The 23191-nt window shown below is 44.4% G+C and overlaps 1 protein-coding gene across 1 annotated transcript; it reads right to left on the reverse strand.

The window, feature by feature from the left end:
* Positions 12890-20199, reverse strand: COMTD1 (catechol-O-methyltransferase domain containing 1). Its single transcript, XM_021400011.1, has 7 exons — positions 20038-20199; positions 19131-19264; positions 18086-18191; positions 17146-17264; positions 16814-16868; positions 15195-15328; positions 12890-14459 (listed from the first exon to the last, which is right to left on the reverse strand). The coding sequence occupies exons 1-7, from the start codon at positions 20117-20119 to the stop codon at positions 14307-14309; spliced, it is 783 nt and encodes a 260-aa protein (XP_021255686.1). The 5' UTR covers positions 20120-20199; the 3' UTR covers positions 12890-14306.

Genomic DNA, 23191 nt, shown 5'->3' on the forward strand with positions numbered 1-23191 from the left:
TGTTAGAAAATGTGAAAAGCCTTAATGACAATTTTCAGCGCTAGCCAGCCTTTCCTCAGTGGTCATTCTGAACAAAATAAAGATGCTTGAGCTACCTAGTGATCTGAGCGTGCTTGTGCATACATGGCAATGAACTGTAGCGCTACATTCCTGCCCTATGCTGCTGGAATAGGGGTTGTCTGTGTGCATACTGCAAGGAGACTTAATCGTACTTCCCTAGGTAAAACTCTTTGCGTATGATGCTGATCCCCTCCCTTTATCTTGCAAGTTACTAGGTGACTTAAACTTTTATTGCTGTGGTTATGCTGTAGAAATTCTCCAGGTCTCATGGACTCATGATTCATAGTTCAGCTTCAGCTCATGATTCATGGTTCAGCTTGGTATTCTTGAATCTGCCTTTTGTGCACTGCAGTCTTTAGAAACCAGGAAACTTGTCTGGAGCTATTTTGGGCGTGGAAGCCTTTCACACCCAGCGCTGGGGCGCGGGTTTGTAACTTTCCCTTGGGTATTGCTGGGATACAGCCAGGTAGCAGCAGAGCGTACGTGCTGCCCTCTGCCGTCCTGTTCCGGCGCTGGGCTCGCTACCAGCAATGCTCTCTAGCGGGCGCAGAACTACTGCATTGGAATCTTTGGCAAAGGCGCTTCTACAGAAAGTCGAACCGAGCAGATATTACTGTCCGCGTTCAAATGATTCAGACCTGTTGATGTCAGAGGTCCTTCCTTCCTTAACAGTGAAGGCAGGAAGAACTCTGCAAGGTAAGCCGCTAACTAACATAAATCCTGGATCTCACCTTGCCACTGCTGTTTGTAACAGCGGGTACAGATGTTTTCTGTGCACTGCCAAAAAGGAAAACCCAAAGAACAGTCTGGCTGCGTTCTTCTGTGACATGGAAGGGCTGTGTTTGTTGCAAGCTGTCCTACTGTGCTGCTCAGCCTCCCCTTGCCATGGAGTACTTTTGTTCCTGATCTGAAACAGGAATAGAAACACAAATCACATCAGTTTCTGTAGTGTGTACGTTGCATTTTAGTGACGCTTCTCACTACAAAGCTCCTGGGCCTGCCTTGTGTTTGTCAATCTTTCCACGTGCAATAAACAACAAATTTATTTTTTAGCCTAATAGTGCAACTATAGTTTTTGCTTTAACTATGAGTATGATACCAATGCTCATATAAAGAGAGGCAAAATGGACATGTGCAGCAATTTCTGGGAAATAATAATATGCAATAAAATCTAGAAATGCTATTAGAACGTGGGGTGTTACACAGATTTGGTTATAATATCCACACTTCATTGCACACTCATGTTTAACTACTGGTGTTGGGAAAAGTGCTGACGGTGTTAAAGGTGGCAAGCAGGAGTTTCGGTTGGCGCCAAGTATTTGACCTTTACTATGGCACGTTTTCTACGTGAGAGTTTTCTGCTGAACGTGGTGCCATGCAGGTACTTGCAGTAAGTTCCTGCTGGTTATCAGTAGCACATGTGCCAGAAGTCTTTCAAGAATCTGGGGCTGTTGTCACGGGATGCGCTTTGTCCTGGGTCCACGGGGGCAGAGCTTGATGCGAAAGTAGCAGCTCTGCCTATTGAATTACATATTGTTCATGTCTGAATCTTCTGTGCTTGTTTATGCTCCTAGGAGCATTAAAACATGAGCGGGTACTACCCAATCTTACTAATCTTATTTGCTGCGCTCCCTGGAGCGCCTTTGGGTGTGCTGTATGAGTCACAGCTACAAGTGCTCTATAACCACGGCCCCTATGGGTAGGGGAGCACAGGGAGCAGCTCACAAGGAAGTAGTGAACTTCGGCCCTAGCTATTTTAATTGATCCACGATGATGTCATTTAAAACACACCTTTACCAAATCTTTGTAAGACATCCCTGGTTACTCCATTTAGGATATTGAAAATCGGACTGTGTTTAGGGTGTGGATATCACCAACGTAAGGATGTTGGGGAGAGGTATTTTTTCTGCGGGGATGAGACCGGGATCTTTTGTCCCGCGGCTGCTGAAGCAGCGTTCTTACGGCTGTAGCGACCCAGCGGTACAAGCGGCGGCAGGGGCTGAGCTGTGTCGGTGCTCCCCGAGCCCGGGGAGGCGGCAGCAGCACGGTGACGCGCGGCTCCTCTGCCCAGCGAGGCCCGTGGGCCGGCTCTGCCACCTGGCGGCCACTGCCTGCCTTGTTCGTCTCTCTGGGGAACGTAATAAAACCTGACAGAGCTCCTTTCTCGGCTGTTTCTTACGTACCGTTCGTCAGCTGGTTGATGCCATTAATTAATGGAGCAGATTGCCTTCTTGACTGCTGCTCTGCTCCTGCTTCCACAGCGCTTGTTTTTCTACTCTTATGAATGTACAAAGTCTGTCTTTCCTGGACAAAATCAGGTCAGCTTCTTTGGTGCTGAGCTGCGGCCGTGCAGGCCACGCTGCTGCCCTGTGCTCCCCACCGTCAGCTGCTGGGACAGCCCTGCCTTGCTTCACTCACCTTGGCTCCTTCTAGTCTTTCGGCCTTGTTTCCCTGCCCAAGAGCAGCACACCACCACCTACACTTGGCCTTTTGAGCCTCTCTGCCCTGCCAGGACCAGGTGAGGGCTCCCTCGCTGCAGCAGCCTCCTCGCCCTCAGCAGGGAGCCCCGGGGGTGGCAGGGAGGGGGCACTTGCTTGTGCTCCCTGGGTGAAGGCTGGTGGGTGTGTGGCAGCTCAGCTGGCAGCCACCTCAGAGGGTGTTTGGTGACTGATGGTTGTCTGGAGGACAGCAGCTAAGCCTACCCGTTCTAGCAAGAGATAAGATGTTTTAGCATGACTATGGTTTCTCAGTGTTTTTTTTTTTTTTTTTTTTTGGTGATGGTATTGCAAAGACCAAAGTGACAGGTCTTTTTATCTTTCCAGTAAGTTACAGCTGATCATGAGGTCACCTGGTGCTGTTATCACTTCTCTAATTGACAGCAAGTGCTTCTGGGAGCAAGAGGTTGGATGTGGGTTGTTGATTGCTGCATCTGGGTGTTCCTTTAGTGGGGTTGGCTCTGTCTGACTCCTGCATAGAGGAGGTGAGGGGTTCTTCCTGCCAGAAGCCAGCACCAGGTAGGTGTGTGGTTAACATCTGGTGTTTGGGGAATCAATGTTTCATGAAAGACAAGCAACTAATTTGGATGCTGTTGCTTAGCCTGGCTGTAGGCTAAGCAGGCTATTGCAGCCTTTGTAGCAGAAGGCAGATCTCCTTCCCCCAAATGTCTGATAAATATTTTGTTTGTATTTTATTCTCTTGTAGTTTGCTGTGACATATGTGTCATGGTTTTGTGATTTTCGGTTATTGGTATCCCACATCATAACATCATGTAGTGGATATACCTGGTTCTCAGAAGAGAAGGACTACTACAGTCCCCATGGTACTTTGCTCCTCTGTTACCATTTCCAGCCGGAGGGAAAAGATAAAAGCTCGCAGTATAAAAACTTGCAGATCATGAGACCTCGTCCCTTTTTTCCGCCCGTCTCTCGTCTTGGCAGCACCTCACTCTCCAGCCGTCTTATCGTCGGTAGTAGAGTAAGGCCTACCTTGATTTTTGGGACATTCTCTCTCTGTATTGGATTTATCAGCTTAAATTGTAATTATATTGTATTATAGTGTGTTGTTTTGCATTCCAATATCTTATTTAGTAAATTAGTTTGTTTCTCCTCAGATTGTTGCCGCTGTTCTTTGCTCTCAGGGCCATCTCCTTACCCTTTTTTCCCTTTTCCCTTTTCACGGGGCGTGGACCCGTGGATCCCCCGTCCCCTTCATCACGGAACCGGGCCAAACGCCCGTAAACCGTTGACACATGTGGTACAATGTTTAGTCTGACACAAAGGCCATCCCTCTGTCCAGGGTACTTCAGCATGTGGTTGGAACTGTTTGCATTGCTCCTTCGTGCTTTTTCCTTCCTGGAGGCTGTCTAAACACTGACTCAAAATTCCTGTTTCCTACTGTTTCTTCTTTGTACATTACACTTCTCTTTTACATCCCTTTTGTTTCGTGGCTTTTGAACTCCTTGGAGGAAAGGAAACAGGAGTCAGTCAAAATGATTTGGTGCTGCTGTAGCTGCTGTGGTGCAATTTTCTTTTATGGAGATGAAGCCAAACACAAGGTGGAAAGAAAAGATATTAAACACAGAAATGCACTTACAGCTTCTGCTGATGAGCCTGGCTCCCTAATTCCCTCCACTTCTGCTGGAGAAATATGACCACAGCACGAGGCAGCCTGGGGACCTAGCAAACTGTTATCTAGAACTGCCTAAAGAGAGCTGTTTCTCTGTTTGGAGGTTCTCAGCACCTCAACCTGAAGAAAGTAAGATGGGCTCTAATTAGGTCAGGAAGAATGAATTAAGAAGTATAGTACAGAAATGCTTGATCATAAAATTAAAATGTATGTAGTGCACGTCTGTAATTGAGGTGGTGAAAATTAAGATTGCTTATGCATATTTAGTCTTCTGTAAACTTCCAGTGTTTAGCTTTGCAGCCCTAACCATGTGTGTTTAACGCAGTTTGTGGGACAGCCATGAGTGCTCTGTAAGCTCAGTGAGCAGGCCCTGGCTGCTGGTGCTCAGTTCTCATTAAGGGTGTACTATAGCCTATGGCTGGGGGGTTTAAATTCACCCTTGGAGTTACGCTTGTGCTAAAGGGCATGATGGCATATCTGCTGGCACATGAGTGACTGTGCTGTAAATCGAGGAAGGAAATCATGGTGGTATCCATACAGGTAACCACAGCTGGGGGAGAAAGAGGAGTGAGAGGTTCTTGGTGGTACCTGGGTTACTTTCCCTTTACACAGGAGTTAACTGGGGGCCCCACATCTCTATGTGTTGATCAAATGCACCTGTACTTTTGCCTCTTTTGTCTCCATTGACAAGTCAGATTGGTGTCTGGTTAAGCCCACTGCAGCCAAGTCTGGGCAGCGATTTTCTCTCTAGCAATTGGGTCTATCAGATAAGGCTTGGTGCCACATGACCTTCATAGGGGTTGGGGGATATCAGCTTTGGAACTGTGGCTAGGGCACTCCTCTGGCTCTGGCTTGTGTGTCCCTGAGACGAGGAACGGGCCTGCACTGGCTGCAGGCAGGGCCAGTGGCACAGCAAAGCTGGCGCTATGTGTTTGTAGAATCATAGAATTGTTAAGGCTGGAAAGACCACTGGGACCACCTGGTCCAACCATCAACCTCTGCCTGTGATCGCTCTACAGCATGTCCCTCAGTGCCACATCTGCCCTTTTCTTTAACACCTCCAGGGACAGTGACTCCACCACCTCCCTGGGCAGCCTGTGCCAATGCCTGACCAATCTTCCGGAGAACAAGTTTTTCCAGATATCCAACTTGAACTCCCTCGGCACAACTTGAGGCCATTCCCCCCAAACCCATCGCTGCTATCTGTCAGACCCCCACCTCACCACAACCTCCTTTGAGGGAGTTGTAGAGAGCGATAGGGTCTCCCCTCATCCTCCTCTTCCCCAGATTGAACAATCCCAGCTCTCTCAGCCACTCCTCGCAACACTTGTGCTCCAGACCCTTCACAGCTTCGTTGCCTTTCTCTGGGCATGCTCTAGGGTCTTTGATGTCTTTCTTGTAGTGAGGGGCTGGGGGGAAACTGCCGCTTTTTGTTCACGAACTGTCTTGTTGAGGGTTTGACCTAGTGAGGTCATTGCATTCTGCTAGAGAATTAATGCTCTCCTGTGCTGGGGGTGTTTTTGAGGCTCACTGGAATTCTGTCTACCTCAGCTGTTCAAAGGGAACAGTGGAAGGCCCTGCAATTTCTTTCAGGCTGTATTAATCTCTTTGATATAATACATATGACAGCACAGTAGTTGCACAATTAACTGTGTCTTTCTGCTTTGGAACGACCCCACTAATTACTCTTCATTGAGAAGATGGATTAAGTAGTTTGGGAGAGTGTTTTATAGCAGCTGACATTTAGGTGGCTGGAGGATATGGAAGGTGACTGCGGGTGGAGATGGCACACCAGTGCCTGCTGACAGGAGGCTGAGAGGCTGTGGGTGGAGGCCCCGTGCCCACCTCTGCACATGGGGGTTCAGGCAGACACAGTCCCTGTGCAGGGCTGTTGGGAGGTCCTGCTGCTGCCTTTGTGCAGCCATTGTGGCCTTGTGTGGAGTCTGCTCCAGAGTAAGCAATAATGGTAGTAAAAAAAAATCACCATTTTGGATTGGTCTATCTCTATATTCTTTTAAGTGATGCTTCTTCTAACTCTAAGCCACTCCAAGGAGATATATTTTTTGCAAACCTTTAAAAGTAAACTCCTGATGTTTGCTTCCTAAAAAGAAGCATTTCAAATTGTAAACTTACATCATGAACAAGCATGAGGTTCCTTATGCACATCTCCATGTAAATCTTTTTTTTTTACATTTGTGAGAGTATACTTTTACAGGTTTCTCTGCACCTCTTCTACAAGAAATCTGTCTGGTTTTGTTCTTAGTTGTTTGCGGGTGTTTTTTTCATGCTCTCTGCTGGACCCTTTTGCTGTTTCTTGGGATTCTGCTACAGGTCAGCAATCCCTGAGGCCTCACCTGGAGTTCTGTGTCCAGTTTTGGGTTCCCCAGCTCAAGAAAGACAGGGATCTTCTAAAGAGTCCAGCAAAGGGCTTCGATGGTGATCAGGATCCTGGAGCATCTCCCATAGTAGGAAAGGCTGAGAGACCTGGGACTGTTTCGCTTGGAGAAGACTGAGATCTTATCAACACTTATAAAGGAATGCTCTACAGAGGGATCTGTGCAGGCTGGAATGATGGGCTAAGGCCAGTTTTTTGAGCTTCAACAAGGCCAAATGCAGGGTCCTGCACTTTGGTTACGGCAACACCATGCAATGCTACAGGGTTGGGGCAGAGTGGCTGGAAAGCTGCGTGGTGAAAAGTGATCTGGGGCTGCTAGTCGATGCTTGGCTGAATATGAGCCAGCAGTGTGGCCAAGAGGGCCAACAGCACACTGGCTTATATCAGAAATAGTGCAGTCAGCAGGACAAGGGAAATGATCATCCCTCTGCACTTGGCTCTGGTGAGTCTGCACCTTGAGTACTGTGTTCAGTTTTGGGCCCATCAAGACATTTGGACCCAAGACACTGCGGCCCTCAAGTGTGACCACAGATGGGCAACAAAGCTGTAAAGGATCTGGAACACAAGTATTATGGGGAATGGCTGAGGGAACTGGGATTGTTTAGTCTGGAGGAGGCTCAGGGTACACCTTATCACTCTCCATGACTCCCTGAAAAAAGGTGTAGTGAGGTGGGTATCAGTCTCTTTTCCCAGGTAACAGCATTAGAATGAGTGTTAATGGCCTCAAATTGTGCCAGGGGAGGTGTGGGTTGGATATTAGGACAAACTTCTCTGAAAGAGTGGTCAGGCACTGGCACAGGCTGCCCAGGGAGGTGGTGGAGTTACCGTCCCTGGAGGTGTTCTAGAAAAATGGAGGTGTGGCACTGAGGGACCTGGCTTTATTGGGATGGGTTGATGTTGGACTAGATGATCCTAGTGGTCTTTCCAACCTTAAAGGTTCTATGATTCTAAATATCTGAAGAGAGAGCCTCAAGAGGATGAGGTTAGGGTTTTTTCAGTGCCACAAAGTGACACAACAGTGGCAACAAACAGGAATGCAAAAATTTCCATCTGAACATGAGGAAAAACTTCTTTACTTTGAGGACTGTTCCAGAGATCTGGAACTAGCTGCCTGGAGAGGTTGTGGGCTCTCCTTCCCTGGAACAGTCAAAACCCACCTAGTTCCTTTCCTGTGTAACCTACTGCAGGGAACCTGCTTTAACAGAGGAGTTGGACTAGATGCCTCTGGATGGCCTTTCCAGTCCCTATGATTCTGTGATTCTTTATACCAGTGATGCCTGTGGCAGTGCTGTGCAGACACTGGGTGTCTTGTAAGCCCCCTTCTCCCCTGGAAAGCAAACTCCCCTGTCAATATTTTGGATTTGGGGGATTTGAATTTGGGGCATTTTGAATGTACAGACTGATTTTATCCCAGGTGCTCTACATGCATGCGATAGTGGGGCATTGCGTTTACTTGTGACAGCAGTAATAACACTCATTAACTCATTTGCAAATGTAATTTCACAGCGTCGGAAAGTTACTGCTTTCAGCTTACCAACAAACCCCATGTCCCTACCCCAGCATAACTCAAAAGGCTGCTATAAAAATGCACAATCCCTTGGTTTTTCAGTAGTTTGAATAGTAGGATTAAATTATGAGCCTTTAAACTAAATAATAATTTTTTCCTTGTAGCTTGAGATCTGTTCAATCAATAATCTTTCTGCTAACTCTGGGGAGAATTTTAGTTGCCTCCATAAAATGTTTTAATTATTTAAAATCATAAAATATAAGTAGGCACAATTTGCTTGGAACTCATTAGGGAAATATATGAATAAGAAGAAAAGATAATGTTTGCTTCTGCATTAATTTAAAGCAGTCTCTAAAATATGAAATCTAATCCTGGAAAGCAGTGACTTATCAGCAATGTTTACTTTTCCTATAATAGGAATAAATATTAAAGCAGCTAGTTATGTGCTTATCCCTACAGTATTGCACAGAGGCAGAAAGGATGATAAATAACTTGTCTGAAATCCCACATTAATTTCCCTCTTTTAAAGGTTTTATGTTTGTTCATTTCCTTTTTCAAACCATTGCCATTAAAATTATTATTATAAACCAGGTGACTTAGAAACCACGAGTAGTTGCAAATGCATGAGACCAATTTGTGCGTGATTAGACTTAGGCAGGGATAATGCTTTATCCTGAGGCACAGCCCTTGAACCTGGAGCAAACATGGCGCAGAACCTGCAGCAGGGGGCTTGGTTGCTCCTTGCCCAGTACTTCTTGCTTGGTATTTGGTTGGAAATCCCTCCCTGGAAGGCCTCTCTGGTTGCACTTATGGCTTTCCACGTGCTGATTCTGGGAAGCATAAGATAGTGGCGCTGCTGAAGTGAAAATGAAAGGAGTAGTAAAATAAAAAGTGATTGAAAACACTTGGTAATCAGTCCAGAACTCTTATGCGTGGGGAGCTCAGAGGTTACTTAAATGTGATGGCACGTCCCTCATGAGGAAGAACATCTGGAGCTGCTCAGCATGGCCACGCTGCAGCTGCAAGGTACAGCAACCATTGCTGTGCTGAGCACCAGCGAGGCTGCAGGGCCTGAGATGTGGTACCTGCCAGGTCCCTGCTATTGAGGAGCTAGGGAGCTGCTCATGTGTCAGAGGGGACTTGGATGAGGCTTAGTCATGTTCCTTTCCCTGTATCTTAAGGGCTTTATCACAAGAAGCACACCAATAGTCTTCGAGAAGCGGTTCACGGGAAGTGACCATGTGTAACGTGGCTAAACTCAAGCAGATTAAAAGCACTTCAGCAGCTCAGTCCTGAGTGCTTCCCAGGCCGTAGGTAACTCCAGAATCCTCCTGTCTTCCCTCCGTTTATGCTGGAGGAGGCCAGCACAAAGCAGGGCATGGCAGCACTGCTGAGTGAGTGTTGGCTGCTTGTTAAATGAGATAGTAAAGAATTCTAATTCTGCTTTGCAAGTCTTTTGTTTGGAAAATGATGAGCCTCTACTGTGTGAGCAACAGGTGTGATGCTGGGAGTCAGGATCAGACCCATAAGCTTCCATACGTGATCTCGCCATTAGAGAGAGACAAAGACTCGTGCTGCGTTGTCATGTGGTCTGTTCTCACCACCTAATGAAAGCCTAAATTCCCGTTGTCCCCGCAGATTCCCCAAAGCTGATTCACCACTTGAATTAAACCATAATTATATATTATCAGCAGTCACTTTACAGTAAGGTTGAAGGATTAAATGCAGTTAGTGGTGATGAATTCCAGACGCGCAGGGCAGGAGCCTGAAGAGAAGGCCAGCTTCTGAGTAACTACAAGATGAAGTGTAATGTATTCTAAATATTTGATTCAATTAAGCTTCCTTCTGCTCTTTGTTTCAGCTTACAGATGGCTCATCAATCTACAGTTTAGGGACACATTGCTATTCTTTCTAATGGTAATTACATGATCAGGATGGAGACAGGTCTGATTAAATGCTTGCACTGCACTCTGCATATTTAAAATGGATCCGAGTCAAAGTGCTAGCCCACTGCATGCAGATTCAGTCTCTGGCACTTAACAGAGCCATCTGAGCAAGACCAGTGTCTTCGACTAGCCTAGGTGATGGGGACTTTGACTATTCCTACCATTCAAGGAGTAGGAGTTCATAAAGTAAAGAACTATGATCGCATCTGTTTTTGAATTTTGCTAAACTGCTATTTGACTGTTTCTTCCCCAAAACTTCATGATGCCTGCTGACTTTTTGGATCAGCTTTACAGAGAAGATAACTTGGATTTTGCTAGTAACATAGCTACAGAGTCTGTGATCAGTCATCCACTGACATCTGCAGGTTTAGGAAAGGCCATAACTTTTAGACCAGGGCTTGTATTCTCACCAGCTTGTAGCCAGCTCTACAGCAGATCCACACTACAGTAGATGTAAAGAACAGCTTCACAAGGTCTGAAATCACACTTCACTTTGTTTCATTCTCCCTGTTAGAATGATCTATCTGTAACAAAACCTATTCTCCTATACAAGAAACCAGTATCTTTAAGTATCTTTCTTTTTTCAGTATCTTTTTTTTAGTGTGCTCACTTTCATTGTGCAGTTGTTTATGTGGTGGTGTCATCTGACTTCCACAAAGCAGCATCCAAAAATGATGAAACAGTGATGAGCTGCTTGGTGTCTTAGCTTTACTCACCGAACTTTGTAAGCTTTAGCTCATTTCAGCTTGCCTTCATGCTAACCTGAGTAAAAGGGAATTGTCTGTTATTTGAATGTTCTTGTATGACAAATGTACTATTAGGAACATCTGCCTTTTCAGTGGATTGTCAGTGAAACTTGCTGCCTACACATCCCTGGCTTTGTGAAACACTTAATGTTGGTGTCTGTGAAGAATGGGCTCCTTCTTTTCAGCAGAGATAATCTATTAAAGCCTGCTATTGATAGAGCTCAGAAGATCTAGGTCCTTTAAGGACCTCTGTTTCATCTCTTGCCTATTAGCTCTGCCTTCCCTGTAAAACCAGGTACCACTTTTCTTTCCCACTTCCTGCCTTATGTGGTGAGCTCACCAGATGGATACAGCCAGCTTGGTTTTAGTCTCCTGATACTGTGGATGTTACAAACAATGCTATGATCTCTAGCAAGAGTTAATTATAGCCATGGACACTGCTGTAGATAAGGTATGAATAGATCTGTTTGTTTCTATCCTATTTGCTAGGGCAGAGCCTTCACTCTTACAGAACCTCAAAGAAATCAGAGGGACTTTGTGCCATTGCAGAGCTGGAGTTTGGCAGCTGTTAGCTTGGTTTGGAAGCTCAGTCAGGAAGTTACACAGCCCTTTGGGGCCAAAATACAAAGAGCTCTTACCCAGTTTGAGTGTCTAGTACTGTTTGTAACCCTTACCTTTTTTGTTATCCACTTAAGTAAAATTGTAATGTGGAATATGGCCAGAAGCTTTGCATGAAAACATGACAACCTTGTATATTTCTTTAGCCACTCCATCTGAAAGCTATTAACAGACATTAAGACTTCAGTAAGGTGTTATTTCTTTCTTGCAGATAAGAATACTGAGGCATGAATAGGTTGGCAGCTTCAAGGGCAAAACTATACCCTGAAAAATAAATTGGGCAAGCTTTATGCCCTACTGAAAATCTCATGTAAGGGCCAAACAAACCTTGTCCTGGCCTCCTCCCAGGCATGGATTTTACCTCACAGCAGCCAGCCCTCATTTCAGTAAAGTACTTAAGCATATCCTGACGTGCTATGCTGAATCAGGGTTTTAACTGGAAGAGACAGAAATAGAACAGAGATCTCCTCACTCTGACACCACCAAGCACTACTTCCTTTCCTCACAACTTTCCCACTGTAGCATATCACCTGAGGCTGGTAAGGCTTGTGCCCTGAACATCTGCCCCCTGCCAGGACCCCAGAAACCCAATTAACATGTCACAAATATGAACCATTTAGCCAGTTCCAACAATTATTTTGAGGCTTGAAACCTTTGCCCACAGTGGCTTGAGTTGTTCAAGTGCGTTGTTTGAGGAAATGAAATGAGGATTCTCTTAGTTCTGATATGGCTTCTCTACAGGAAGCCAAAAAATCTAAAATCACTTTTTTTCTTCAATATAGATATCATTCAACAGCCAGTAGAATGCTAATTTAGGCTTTTTTTTTTTAATTGTGTTTTCTCTATACTAAGAATCTCATGCTGAAACTGAAATCCCTAAAAATGAGTTGGAATTAGTACGCGTAATTCATCATGGAAAGACGCTTCCAGCCAGATTTTCCTTTTCCATCTTCAACAGAATATGTTTCCCCCTTACATATCTCTTATTTCAGGTAAGCTGAGCTCAAAAATTTCATAGAATGCATCAAGATGAAAGAAGTAATGAATTGCAGCAGCAAATGTAGCTACGTGGGTGTCAAGAACGCTACAGAAAAAACAATGTTACACAACAAAACAGTCTTTGGGCACACATGAGTTCTAGGGAATGCTGTGTACTGGAAATCCTGTTTGTCCTTTAACATGCTTTTAAAAATACTTTCTTTTCAGATAGCATATACTTGAAGCTTCTCAACATAGTATCCTTCAACAATTACCAGCAATTTTTAATTTCTGGTTCAAGAAGGCTAGCACTTTCCTTGATGCCATATACATCTAATTTTTTTTTCATTAAACTCTGCTGCTTTTCCTTTTGACAAAAAGACTGATTATTCTGCTATTAAGAACAAGGCTCCTGAGTACAGCTACCATCACCTGCTGTCCGGTGGTGCAGAAAACTCAGTCTACAAGCCCTGTGAATGCCAGCTAGATATGTCATTTTTTCTGCCTTGAAAAATTATGACTTTAGCTACCCATTTATTTTGGAGGAATAAACACTAAGGTTCTTGGTGCTTCACAATCCCTAGCAAGTATCTTAATACCAAAAGAACATAAAGTAGTCTTCTCGAGTAGGCATGTAATTTTTACTTAGTCTTATTACACAAAAATGAGTCACCAAAACAAATTCTCATTTGGACTTTTTCAACTAAATAGTGTCCTCTAGAGTCTTTTGTGGACAATGACCCTTTAACCTTCTGTTCATTTACACTGCCATTAAAAAAATCGAAGTGTCTAAGCCAGTGATGGTAACTGGGAAAAAACAGGAATTTTACTGGCCCGGTTTTGCAAGAAGCATGCAGGACGTGCAAAGACCCAGTGAAACTGGGCAGATTCACTCTTTCAGTTAAATTGAGACAGATGTTCCCAACAGATGGGAACCTACGGAAATAGTTTGATGAATACTCTTACCTGCATGGATTCCTAGCATGTAAGGAAGTACTAAACAGCCCAAATTTTATGCTGCTTTTAGAGACTAATCACATGTGAGCTCCAAGTTCACTCTGTAGAGTGTTTCCACCTCTCCACTCCTCAAAATGTGTCACCAAAACATGTACCTTAGCCCCTTCTTTATTCATCTTGCTGTGTCTTCTGCAGAAATAACCCAACAAAATGAGCAGCAATAAGGCAACCAGAAAATGGACCTTTTTTCCACAAACAGCTGAACTCCAATCTCCTGGTAACAAAAGATTTTTTGCTTTGTCTTTCTTAGTTATAACAAAGTGGGACCCATTTGCTCTTAATTAATGCAAATTTGTTCTGAGTTACACCAGCATTTTTATTTTGTCTCAGCTTACCTACTGCTTTATCTAGCTGCTACTCAAACCCTTTCTTCCTGACCAAATTCAAGACTTACTCCTCAGTAGTGGAAGGTGCAATTAATGTCCATTCTAAGCAGTGAAAACATAGGGGAAGAGTGTTCTAGCGGTTAAGATTTGTTTCTGAGAGTGATTTTGGACTTCCCTATGATCTTGCCCCAGTTACGTAATATTTCTGTATTTTAATTCCCCGTGCCCTCACCTTCCTTTTGTCTCAGCCCCAGTAGCCTCTTTCAGGGCAGAGAAACTCTTGTACTGACACAGCTGGAAGTCAGTCATTCTAGATGTATTTATTTTTTTCAATCACTGTCTTAAAAAGACAATTTTCTAATGTACTTCCTTCATTATAATGAAAATAAGAAGCCATAGTACACCTCAAAGCAAATCTCTCTCTTCAACTCAGCTGCCCTTACAGTCTTGCTGCTTCTGAAGTCTACTTTCCCAGGCTGCACTATCCTGTGGAGGTATAGGTTAAATAATCATTTTTGACAGTGTTTTGTCTGCATTTTTCCTGGTGATGCGATGCTTGCTGTTTCCCATGTGCTGGGCTTCCTCCATTTACAACTTGAACACTAAAGTCACTCCATCCCCCATTGGGATCATGCTGATGTTGACTCGTGCATCTCTGACAAGCTTCTCATTGAGGTGGTGGATGCTCTGTGTTTCCAAGTCATCCTTTCTTGGTTTTAGCACCCTTCCACTCCGAAGAACCTAGTGAAAAAAGCAATGTCATGCACCTCATTTGTTCCAGTAAATTTCCTGGATCAGAGAGGAAGCTCTAGAAAAGATTACATCCGTTTTCTAGGAATTATCTTATTTCAAATTGCTTACGGTCTTCATCGTGGAGTTTTCATAATAAAGCGGGACTGGGAGTCCGCAGAATTGGGTAATTATACTTCTTCTGCAGATCAGAAGCCAAAACAAACAAAAAGGATGACAAACGTATTTTTAAAAGGCCCTATCCAGCGGACACCATAAACCTGAAGGTCTCTGAAGTTTATGATCATTCTTTGTTACTAGTAAAAGTCCTTAATTTATAACTTACAAGCAGTTACTGATTACAAGTAATACCCTAGTTCTTCTGTAAATAGTAGAAAACACTACAAGACAAAACAAACGAATACAGATCATTATCTGTAATTAATTACAAAAGATATAATAAACCTTTCATCTCAGGCTGTTTGTGTACTGACATAAATTTAACAACTACTTCTTACTTACGTAGGCAAGAAGTTCTATATATAGTGTTGTGTAAAGCTTATTTTAATAGCTTTTGCTGAATTTTAAAGCTTCCTTTGTATAATATGGAACAAAGATGTTGCAACTCTCAACAGAGATGCAGGTGAGAAATCAAGTCATTAGAATCCCACAGGGACTTTATTTTCCCTTCCCAGAGGGGAAAGCATTAACTCCCTATGCTACTATCACTACAACCACAGTACTTACATTATCAATAGCTATTATTCCCCCTTTCTTTATGAGACGCAAACATTTTTCATAGTACTCATTGTAGCTTTCTTTATCCGCATCAATGAAAGCAAAGTCAAAGGTTTCTGCTTCTCCATCAGCCAACAGCTCATCTAGATGGGCAACAAAGTGAGTCGTTATGCCCTCATTAATGCTGTGTTAAAAGGAGGAAGTAATCCATTTGTGTTAAAGTTCTCATTATTTAATGTTTCTAGTGTTTTGACCAGGCAGCCTATTCCTCCACAGCTAATTACTAGTAAAGCTTAATACACAGAAACCAATCTGGATAAGATGTATATCATAAAACACTGGGTCACTGAGTGTTACCAATGAGAAAGAAGTTCAAGGAGCAGGTATAAGAACCCGCAGGATACAGCTGGGGCTGCTGAATGGTGCAGTACAAGTAAGTAAAGCAGTCTGAAATGGGACACATTCTGCACCTCCAGCTATGTTCTGAGCTGATTAAGAAGAATTGTGTTCTGAACTGGATTACTGTTTTTCTCTCATTTAACAGCAGATGCTATATGAGAATCTGTAGTTGAGGACCAAGTGCCATGATGCAGGTCATGAACAAACCCTGCCAAAAATCTTCAGCGCAGTAAAAGACAGCTATAAGTATTTCCTCTCTGGGCCAAGGCAAGTGGAACTTAGCTTTAAGGTCTTATAAATCATCTTTTTGACTGAAAATTCCAAAACTGCTGCTTCAAAGAGGCTGATTGCTGTCTTCCTAAGATTCGCCACCTCCTCTTCTCTCCCATCCTCATTCTCTGTCAAAAGAATTTTTTTTTTCTGAAGCATTGCCTAGACAAAGCTGTCCATCAGACTTCAAGGACTGTGCATCCTGGCAGATTGCTAGTATTTTCCTCTTTAGAAAAGAAGGATGAATTTGGAAGTAATACAAGGTGATGGATGGGTCTATGGATCATCAAACAACCCTGCTGGAATCTGTCCGTGTTCTGCTAATACCTCCTCCATTCCTAACAAGTTTACTCCATTTCAGAATATTTATTATTCCCCTTGCGCCACATCTTCCCTTTTTTGACTCAGAAAAGTCATTGCTATTCTAATGGCCTTGCGTGGTTTTACTGCATACTAAGTCTCGACTTCTCTGAACCCAAACCAACTATTACACCTTAAATTTTATCTTGGCTTCTGTATTTCCTTTTTTTTTTCCTCACACCTCAGCTCTTCCAGAAGGCTCTTCCTCTCTACAACAAAGTTTTACTTACTTAGAATGGACACGGGATAAGAAAAACTGGGCTTTGTCTAATTAATCTGTTTTAATCAGCTTTTCCAGAAGCAGCTGACAATAGCACTTTGTAGATGAAACAAGGCAATGGACAGGACAGCTGAGTTATCAGCATAGCTTGCTACACAAGATAAGCATTTTCATTTCTCCGCCAACACATTTGAAAACTCTAAAGTTGTGCTTCGTCTTTTTTTTTTTTAATTTTTTTAAAGAACTCTTTAGATAAGAAAATCTACTTCACTGTTAGCAAAGTTATCAGATACAGTAGTGTTTCCTGGATTTCATCAGCATTATTGTATTCCTCTTTGGTTTTTAAGGAAGGAAAAAAAACATATTTCAGGTAACCTACCAAGCGTTTGAGTAGCTGGCTTAATCCGTAGGTCAATTTTATGATCTACTCCTGCCTAGGGTGAAAAAGAACAGAGATTACAAAAGTGGTCAAGAAATAACCACTTAGTTGCTTGCAGTCAGGCAGTGATTAGTGTTAAGATATATTTTCCTATTATTTCTAGGATTTAGAGAGTGATTATTTATTTTCTCAAAATAAGCTGTAGCAACCCTTGTCCTAACAACAGGAATGCTTGTGTGTCTTAGATAAGTCTTAAACAAGTCTTAGATACCAAAATTCCTGGACATGCAAAACAGACATCCCAGACATGTAACAGTAAAGGTGCTACTTACTTCTTTCCACAGTGGCTTTCCAATTTTGGCATAATCTTCATTTATGTCACAAGCAATAACTCTGCCATTATCTGGCAGGGCAAGTGCCATACTCAAGGCATTATATCCTGTGAGAACTCCTAGGAAAATCACAAAAAAAGCCACCAACAATTACAACCTTCTGAAAAACTGATAAATAGTATAGTAGAACGCTCCCTTCAGGAATAATAAGAATTAAAAAGCAAAGAAAACATAACAACATTAGAATCAAGGATGGCAAATTGTTAGTGGACTCAAAAGGCTTTCCACTCAATTTTAATGTTATGGGAGTTGGGCAGATTTTTTTTAATCAATCTTGCAGCAAAGATTTGTGTCATGCTTCTTTATTTCCTCTCCCTAGGAGTTTCCTAGACATACTGGGCAAAGTCTAGTCCCATATCTGAGGAAACCCACTTATTTAAAAGTGGAGCTCAATCCTGAGCCAAAGGGACTGGATCTACCCAGGGACAAAATATCAGGGCTTCATAAGAGAGGACAAGGGTAAAGGTGGTGGGAGCCATACCTGGCTGCTCAGCATCAGTCTGGCTTTGGGAGATTCTTTTAACATAGGAGAGTAAAGGGAAATGAATTGGATGCTGGGCCTGTGCAGCAAACCATTTTCTTCTGGCAAGAAAATGATATGGAAAAGGAGGAATACACCATGCCCTGCAAGGTTGCCTCTGAGTTGTTGAGACACACATGCTGATGCCACAAACACTGAATGCACAAATAGACAAAGCAGCAAGTATTTGCAAATCAGATGCTGCTTTTCACACTGTAGCTTGTCCACCTTAAAGCTGAGACACGGAGGTAGTACCTTACTTGCATTTGAAAACCTTATCTTATGTAAACATGTCTGGATTTCGACAAGCACAGCCAGGAGCTTTATTTTACTACAGAGAAGACAAAGTGACACTCTTACCTACTTCAATAACTTTCTTGGCTTTAATGAGTTTGATTAAATTTGCCATAAACTGAGCCTGGTCACAGGACACCATCATTTTGCCCCAGGGATAATCTGCAGTGAGCTAAAAAGGGGAAAGAAAGAATATATCAAACAAACAAAAAGAACCCAAACCAATATCCTAAAAGGGGAAAGGGAAAACAAACAAAAAAAACCAACAACCCCAAAGCAGAGAAAATATATGCTCTTATCTTTCTCATTTTAGATGGCATTGTGCTTCATTTATGAGATAGAAACTATTTTGAATTTAGAAGTAACTAAGCTGGATGGGGGGGAGGTCGTAAGCAGTGGCTAGTTATTCAAAGCAGTGATATGCCCCAGACTTATCTATGGCTGTGGCAAACTCAGAAACATAAATGATGAAGAACCTTAGTAGAATATTGATTTTAAATGTCCTTTATTTCTATATATACGTACACAAGTGGATATATTTATTTTCTTAATAACAACCTTTGTTGCTCTTAAACTTCCAGGATGTGTATGATGTGGGTTTTGTGTTGTTTTTTTTTTTAATTGGTTGGTTGTTCTGTTTTTAAACGATTAGGCCTAAGCCTGTTCTGAAGGTTGGACCATGTAGTGCTGGCTTCATAGCACAGAGCTGGAGGAGTCAGGGCAGGAGGGCCCCAGGCACTGCGGAAGGGACAGAAGGAGAAGCAGGGCTATGCTACAGCAGTTCAATGGAAAGGACAGTCCTACAATTTCCTTTCTTCTCCCGAGTCCCATGTGAACCAACCAGCCCCAGCATATAACATTTAATTGCTTTTATACGGGAGCATTTGATAAGACCCGATTGTGAGGCAGGAGGAGCTTGTTCTGAGCTCTGGAGCAGGCTGGGGGCCATCACCTCTCTCAGGTACAGTTTCCTTATATGTCAACTCAAGTTAACTTCTAGAAGTCATGTGTTAAAGTCAAGTGAGGTCCAAACACATGGATAAGACAGAAGGTTGAAAATGTAAACCCATACTATCAAATGAAAAACTATGCTGGGAAACAAAATACCCACCAAGCGCAGCTTCTTCAGAATCGGATGTTCCCTCAAGGAATGATCCAGTATGTATTGCCAGAGAGGGCTGCTTTTTCCAATAATACTCTTGTGTGGTTTGGATGTCCCAAACACTAGGGATGGGTATCTTCTACCTTCCAAAAAAAAAAAAAGAAAAAAGGATAACTTTAAGCTCCACTAATGAAGTTTTGCAATTGTCTATTATACGCTGCTTAAATAAAGCACCAAAGTTAGAGTGCTTTGCTCTGAAAACTGCAGTGACTGCAAAGCAGCAGGACAGCTCAGTTGATTATGTATACACCTCTGAACTATACAGCCCGAGGCTGCAAAGACTGAAAGGAAAAGGTTTGGGCGCTAGATGTTTAGGTGTTCAGCAACTGCAGGCGAGGGCCCCAGAGCGGCCTGACCTTGCAGGACACATACCCGCTGGGGGTTACACAGGGCAAGCGTTGCAAGTCCTGGGGCAAGCTAGGGAGAGACCCGTGACCGGGGCGTGACACGGCCGATGGCGCCGCTTCCTTAGCCTGGGGCCGTCGTCCTGCAGATGACAGAGGCGCCGGGCTCCGGGGCTGTAAGCTGATGCATCTCCCCGGGCTCCGCGCTTCCATCGAACCCCACTGCAGCCCTCCCGCCTCCTGCTGGCAGCGCGCCGCTAAGGAGCGCTTTCGTGCCACGGCTTCCGCCGCCCGTCGGTGTCACGCGGGACGCGGCCGCTCAGCCCCGCGACCCACCCGAGGGCGGCAGCGCGGCACACGGCGCTCCTGCCCGGCCGGGGCCGCGGGGCCGGGCCGCCTTGGCGAGGACTTTGGCTCCGATCTCTCCAGCCGGGCTGCGGGGCGCGGCTCGGGCTCCGGCGGCGCGTTTGTCGCTGCGGCCCGGAGGAAAGAGGGGACAGCACGGCGCTTACCTGCCAGCAGCCCGGTGGCGAAGGCGACCCCCAGCATGGCCGTGCCGACGGCCACCTCCTTGGGCACGCTGAAAAGCGGCATCTCGGGGCGCGGAGAAGCGGCTGCGAGCGGCGCGGGGCGGCCACGGCGGAGCGAGATGGGGCGGAGCTGCCCGTCGCGTGGTGTGGGGCGGCCCGGGCCCGCCTCCTCCCGGCCGGGCCGTGGTTTCTGTATTTCGTTCATGCCATGTGCGGCGTGAGGGCGGGACAGTTGAGGGATGCGGCGTCTTCCCTCGAGGGAAATGTGCATCTGATGGAGCATCTGTGGAGTAAGGGCTGTGCCCTGCTTTCTGTGAGCCTGGCATCTCACTGCTGCTTCCTTGGTTTCCAAGTGTGCCCGGGTGGTGTGTGGGCTGGCAGCACTGTGGTGGAGGAGCTCCTGGCAGAAATGTCCCCACTGTGGCCTCCACCAGTCCTGGAGGTATGCATTCTCCTTTCTCAGCACCCACAGTGAGGTGCGAGCAGGTTCCTTGTCACTGTGCCTGAAAAGCTGTGGGTTTCTGGGTGCAAAGAATCAGGCCAAGGGTAGGGAACAGGGCCTGGTTTCCTCTGCTCTCGTGTCAGGCCCTTCTAGTTGGTTAGAGGTCTCCCTCCTGCCCTGTTCTGTGGCTGAGGGACCGGACTAGTGGTGACTGCTATTTTGTTTTCTTAGAAACCAGACTAAAAAGCACTCTGTGCTCTGTTTCATCACAGAATGCACAAGTAAGTGCTGAAAGGACCCTGCAGTGCCATTTGCAGGTGGGCCTGGGGTTTGGTTGTCATTTTGTGAAGTTTGGCAGTGCCTGGCAAAGCCCTAGCAAGATGCAGAGATCCATCTTCTTGTTGCTCTGGGAAAATGAGATCGTCGGCCCTGCACACAGACCAGGACTGTGCAGGCATGGAGCGGGCTGCATGCTGGCCTCAACAGGTGTAGGATGAAAGCAGGTAGTGCTTCGCTTTTGGCACATAGTTAATCTGTATAAAGCCTGATGAATTGTGCAGCAATAGGTTAGGATGGTAACTTTTCAGCTATGTCCCTAAGCTATCAAAACTGTCCTGTGTCAGTGCAGTTAGCAGAAAAAGATTCTCTTGTAAGTACGTCTTAAATGCAGGATTAAGTATTTCAGCCAAGGCAGAAGCTGTACTTATTTTTATGGGACACAGATTTGCCTATCACTGCATTTTTTCCTGTGTGTTAGACCTTATTTATAAGGGCTAGGGCTAAGAGCTCATGTATTTCTCTTGCAGCAGCTCAGCTAATCATGTCAGGTGCTAAGGAGTCTGCTGTGCTTTCTGACTTGCAGAACAAAGCAAGAAATCTGATCTATCTTGGCAGATAAAATATCTCTCAGTTCGCTTTTAAAATTTATTTGATTTTGAAGGCTGTGAATGTTGTTAGTTTCTTTTTTCTTCCCCCTTCAGTATCTCATCACTTTCGCTGTGTACATTTTGCTTTTGTAAATGAAAGCATTTCATCCCATCTCTCAGAAGATGAGTTAACAGGAAGCGCTGGGATACGTCAGTTTTAGGCCAAATAGAACTGCGCGAGACAAACTCTTCTAGCGGCTATAAATCAGATTTGTGACTCTGTAACTCCATCTAGTGATCATTGTCTATAACTGCAGCAGGAGGGGGAGAGCAGCTGTGGGATTCTCCGCCTTTTTTATAAAATGCTCTCAGCTTCTCCTCTTCTTGAGAATAACTGCGAGCAAGAACGCCGTATTGGCCTCTGGACTGACAACTAAATGAGATGCCTCGCTTGTGCCTCTCTGGGAACCTCAAGGTTTCTGAAATCACCCAGAGAACTAGTGAGCAGAATTACTAGCATACTTAAACAAGTCTGAAACTTTTTTTTGGCCCCAAATTCTTACATGGTAATAGTTTACCTGCATAGCAGTGACAGGACTTTTAGTATCTTGATATATATATTGTTTCTTTTAGATAAGGAAATATATCTACAAATATCCAGAGAAAGATAAAATAGTTATTCTTTTGGTCTCAGAGTGGCAAAGTAATCCAAGTTCTTCAACTAAATTAAAAGGATCCAGCTGCTTTTCTTTGAGCCATCACAGTTTTCATTTTGCATAGCTCTGTGATATATTACTGGACAGTAAACTTTGGCTGTCATGTAGATTAATTCAGACACATGCATGCAGTGTGATCTGGCCACTTGAGCACTGAAAGACTTCTTGAGCTGGGTAGGTGAAAGCTACCTGGAGATAGAAAGTGTGCGTGAAGTAGGTAGGGATATAAACCCCACTGCTCCCTATTATCTATAAGATCAGTTCAATTGCACAAATTTCACATGATATTGGGATCACAGAATTGTAGGGGTTGGAAGGGACCTCTGGAGATCATCATAGAAGGCTACCAGTATGACCAAGCATGATTTCCCCCTGGTGAATCTATCTTCACTATTCCTGATAACCTTCTTCTCTTCTCCTTGCCCAGAAATGATGTCCAGAATAAGTTGTTCCATCACCTTCCCAGGGATGAAGGTGAGGCTGACTGGCCTGTTGTTTTCTGGGTCCTCCTTGTTATCCTTTTTGAGGACTGGAGTGACACTGGCTATTCCACAGTCTTTAGTACCTCTCTTGTTCTCCATGACCTTTCAAAGATGATCCCGTTGAGGCCCGTGGATTTGTGTGTGTTGAGTTTGCCTAGATAATCTCTAGTCACATCTTTCTCTACAAAAAGGAAGTCTTCCTTTCCCTAGACTCTCTTACCTCATGGGTCTGGGATTCCTGAAGGGCAGTCTTAGCAGTAAAGACTTAAGCAAAGACGGCATTAGAAGGCATTCAGTAACTCTACTTTTTCCATGTCCTCTGTTACCAGGACACTCCTCTCATTCAGCAGTGGGCCCAGATTTTCTCTAGTCTTTCTTTTGCTACCGACATACTTAAAGAATCCTTTCTTGTTGCCCTTGACCTCCCTCACCAGATTTAATTTGAAGTGGGCCTTAGCATTCCTCGTTGCATCCCTGCATGCCCTGATAATGTTCTCATATTCCTCCCAAGTGTCCAGAATTGGGAGAAGTGGGATTGTTTCCAGTGTTCTACTTGGTCAGCATATTTACTGTGCCTGGAAGTGCCTTCTACCTACAACTGCATCCTGAAAGGGTGAGACTTTGACAGCT

This window comes from Numida meleagris, chromosome 5 (assembly GCF_002078875.1).
Source record: "Numida meleagris isolate 19003 breed g44 Domestic line chromosome 5, NumMel1.0, whole genome shotgun sequence".
NCBI classification, from domain to species: domain Eukaryota; kingdom Metazoa; phylum Chordata; class Aves; order Galliformes; family Numididae; genus Numida; species Numida meleagris.

What these genes read in the sequence shown, in the direction of transcription:
- COMTD1 (XM_021400011.1), bottom strand. Translation starts at nt 20,119, where the DNA reads ATGCCGCTTTTCAGCGTGCCCAAGGAGGTGGCCGTCGGCACGGCCATG. An exon ending in CGCCACCGGGCTGCTGGCAG is followed by an intron (nt 19,265 to 20,037) that starts GTAAGCGCCGTG and finishes TTTTTTTGGAAG; the next exon opens with GTAGAAGATACCCATCCCTA. An exon ending in CAAGAAAGTTATTGAAGTAG is followed by an intron (nt 17,265 to 18,085) that starts GTAAGAGTGTCA and finishes TGATTTTCCTAG; the next exon opens with GAGTTCTCACAGGATATAAT.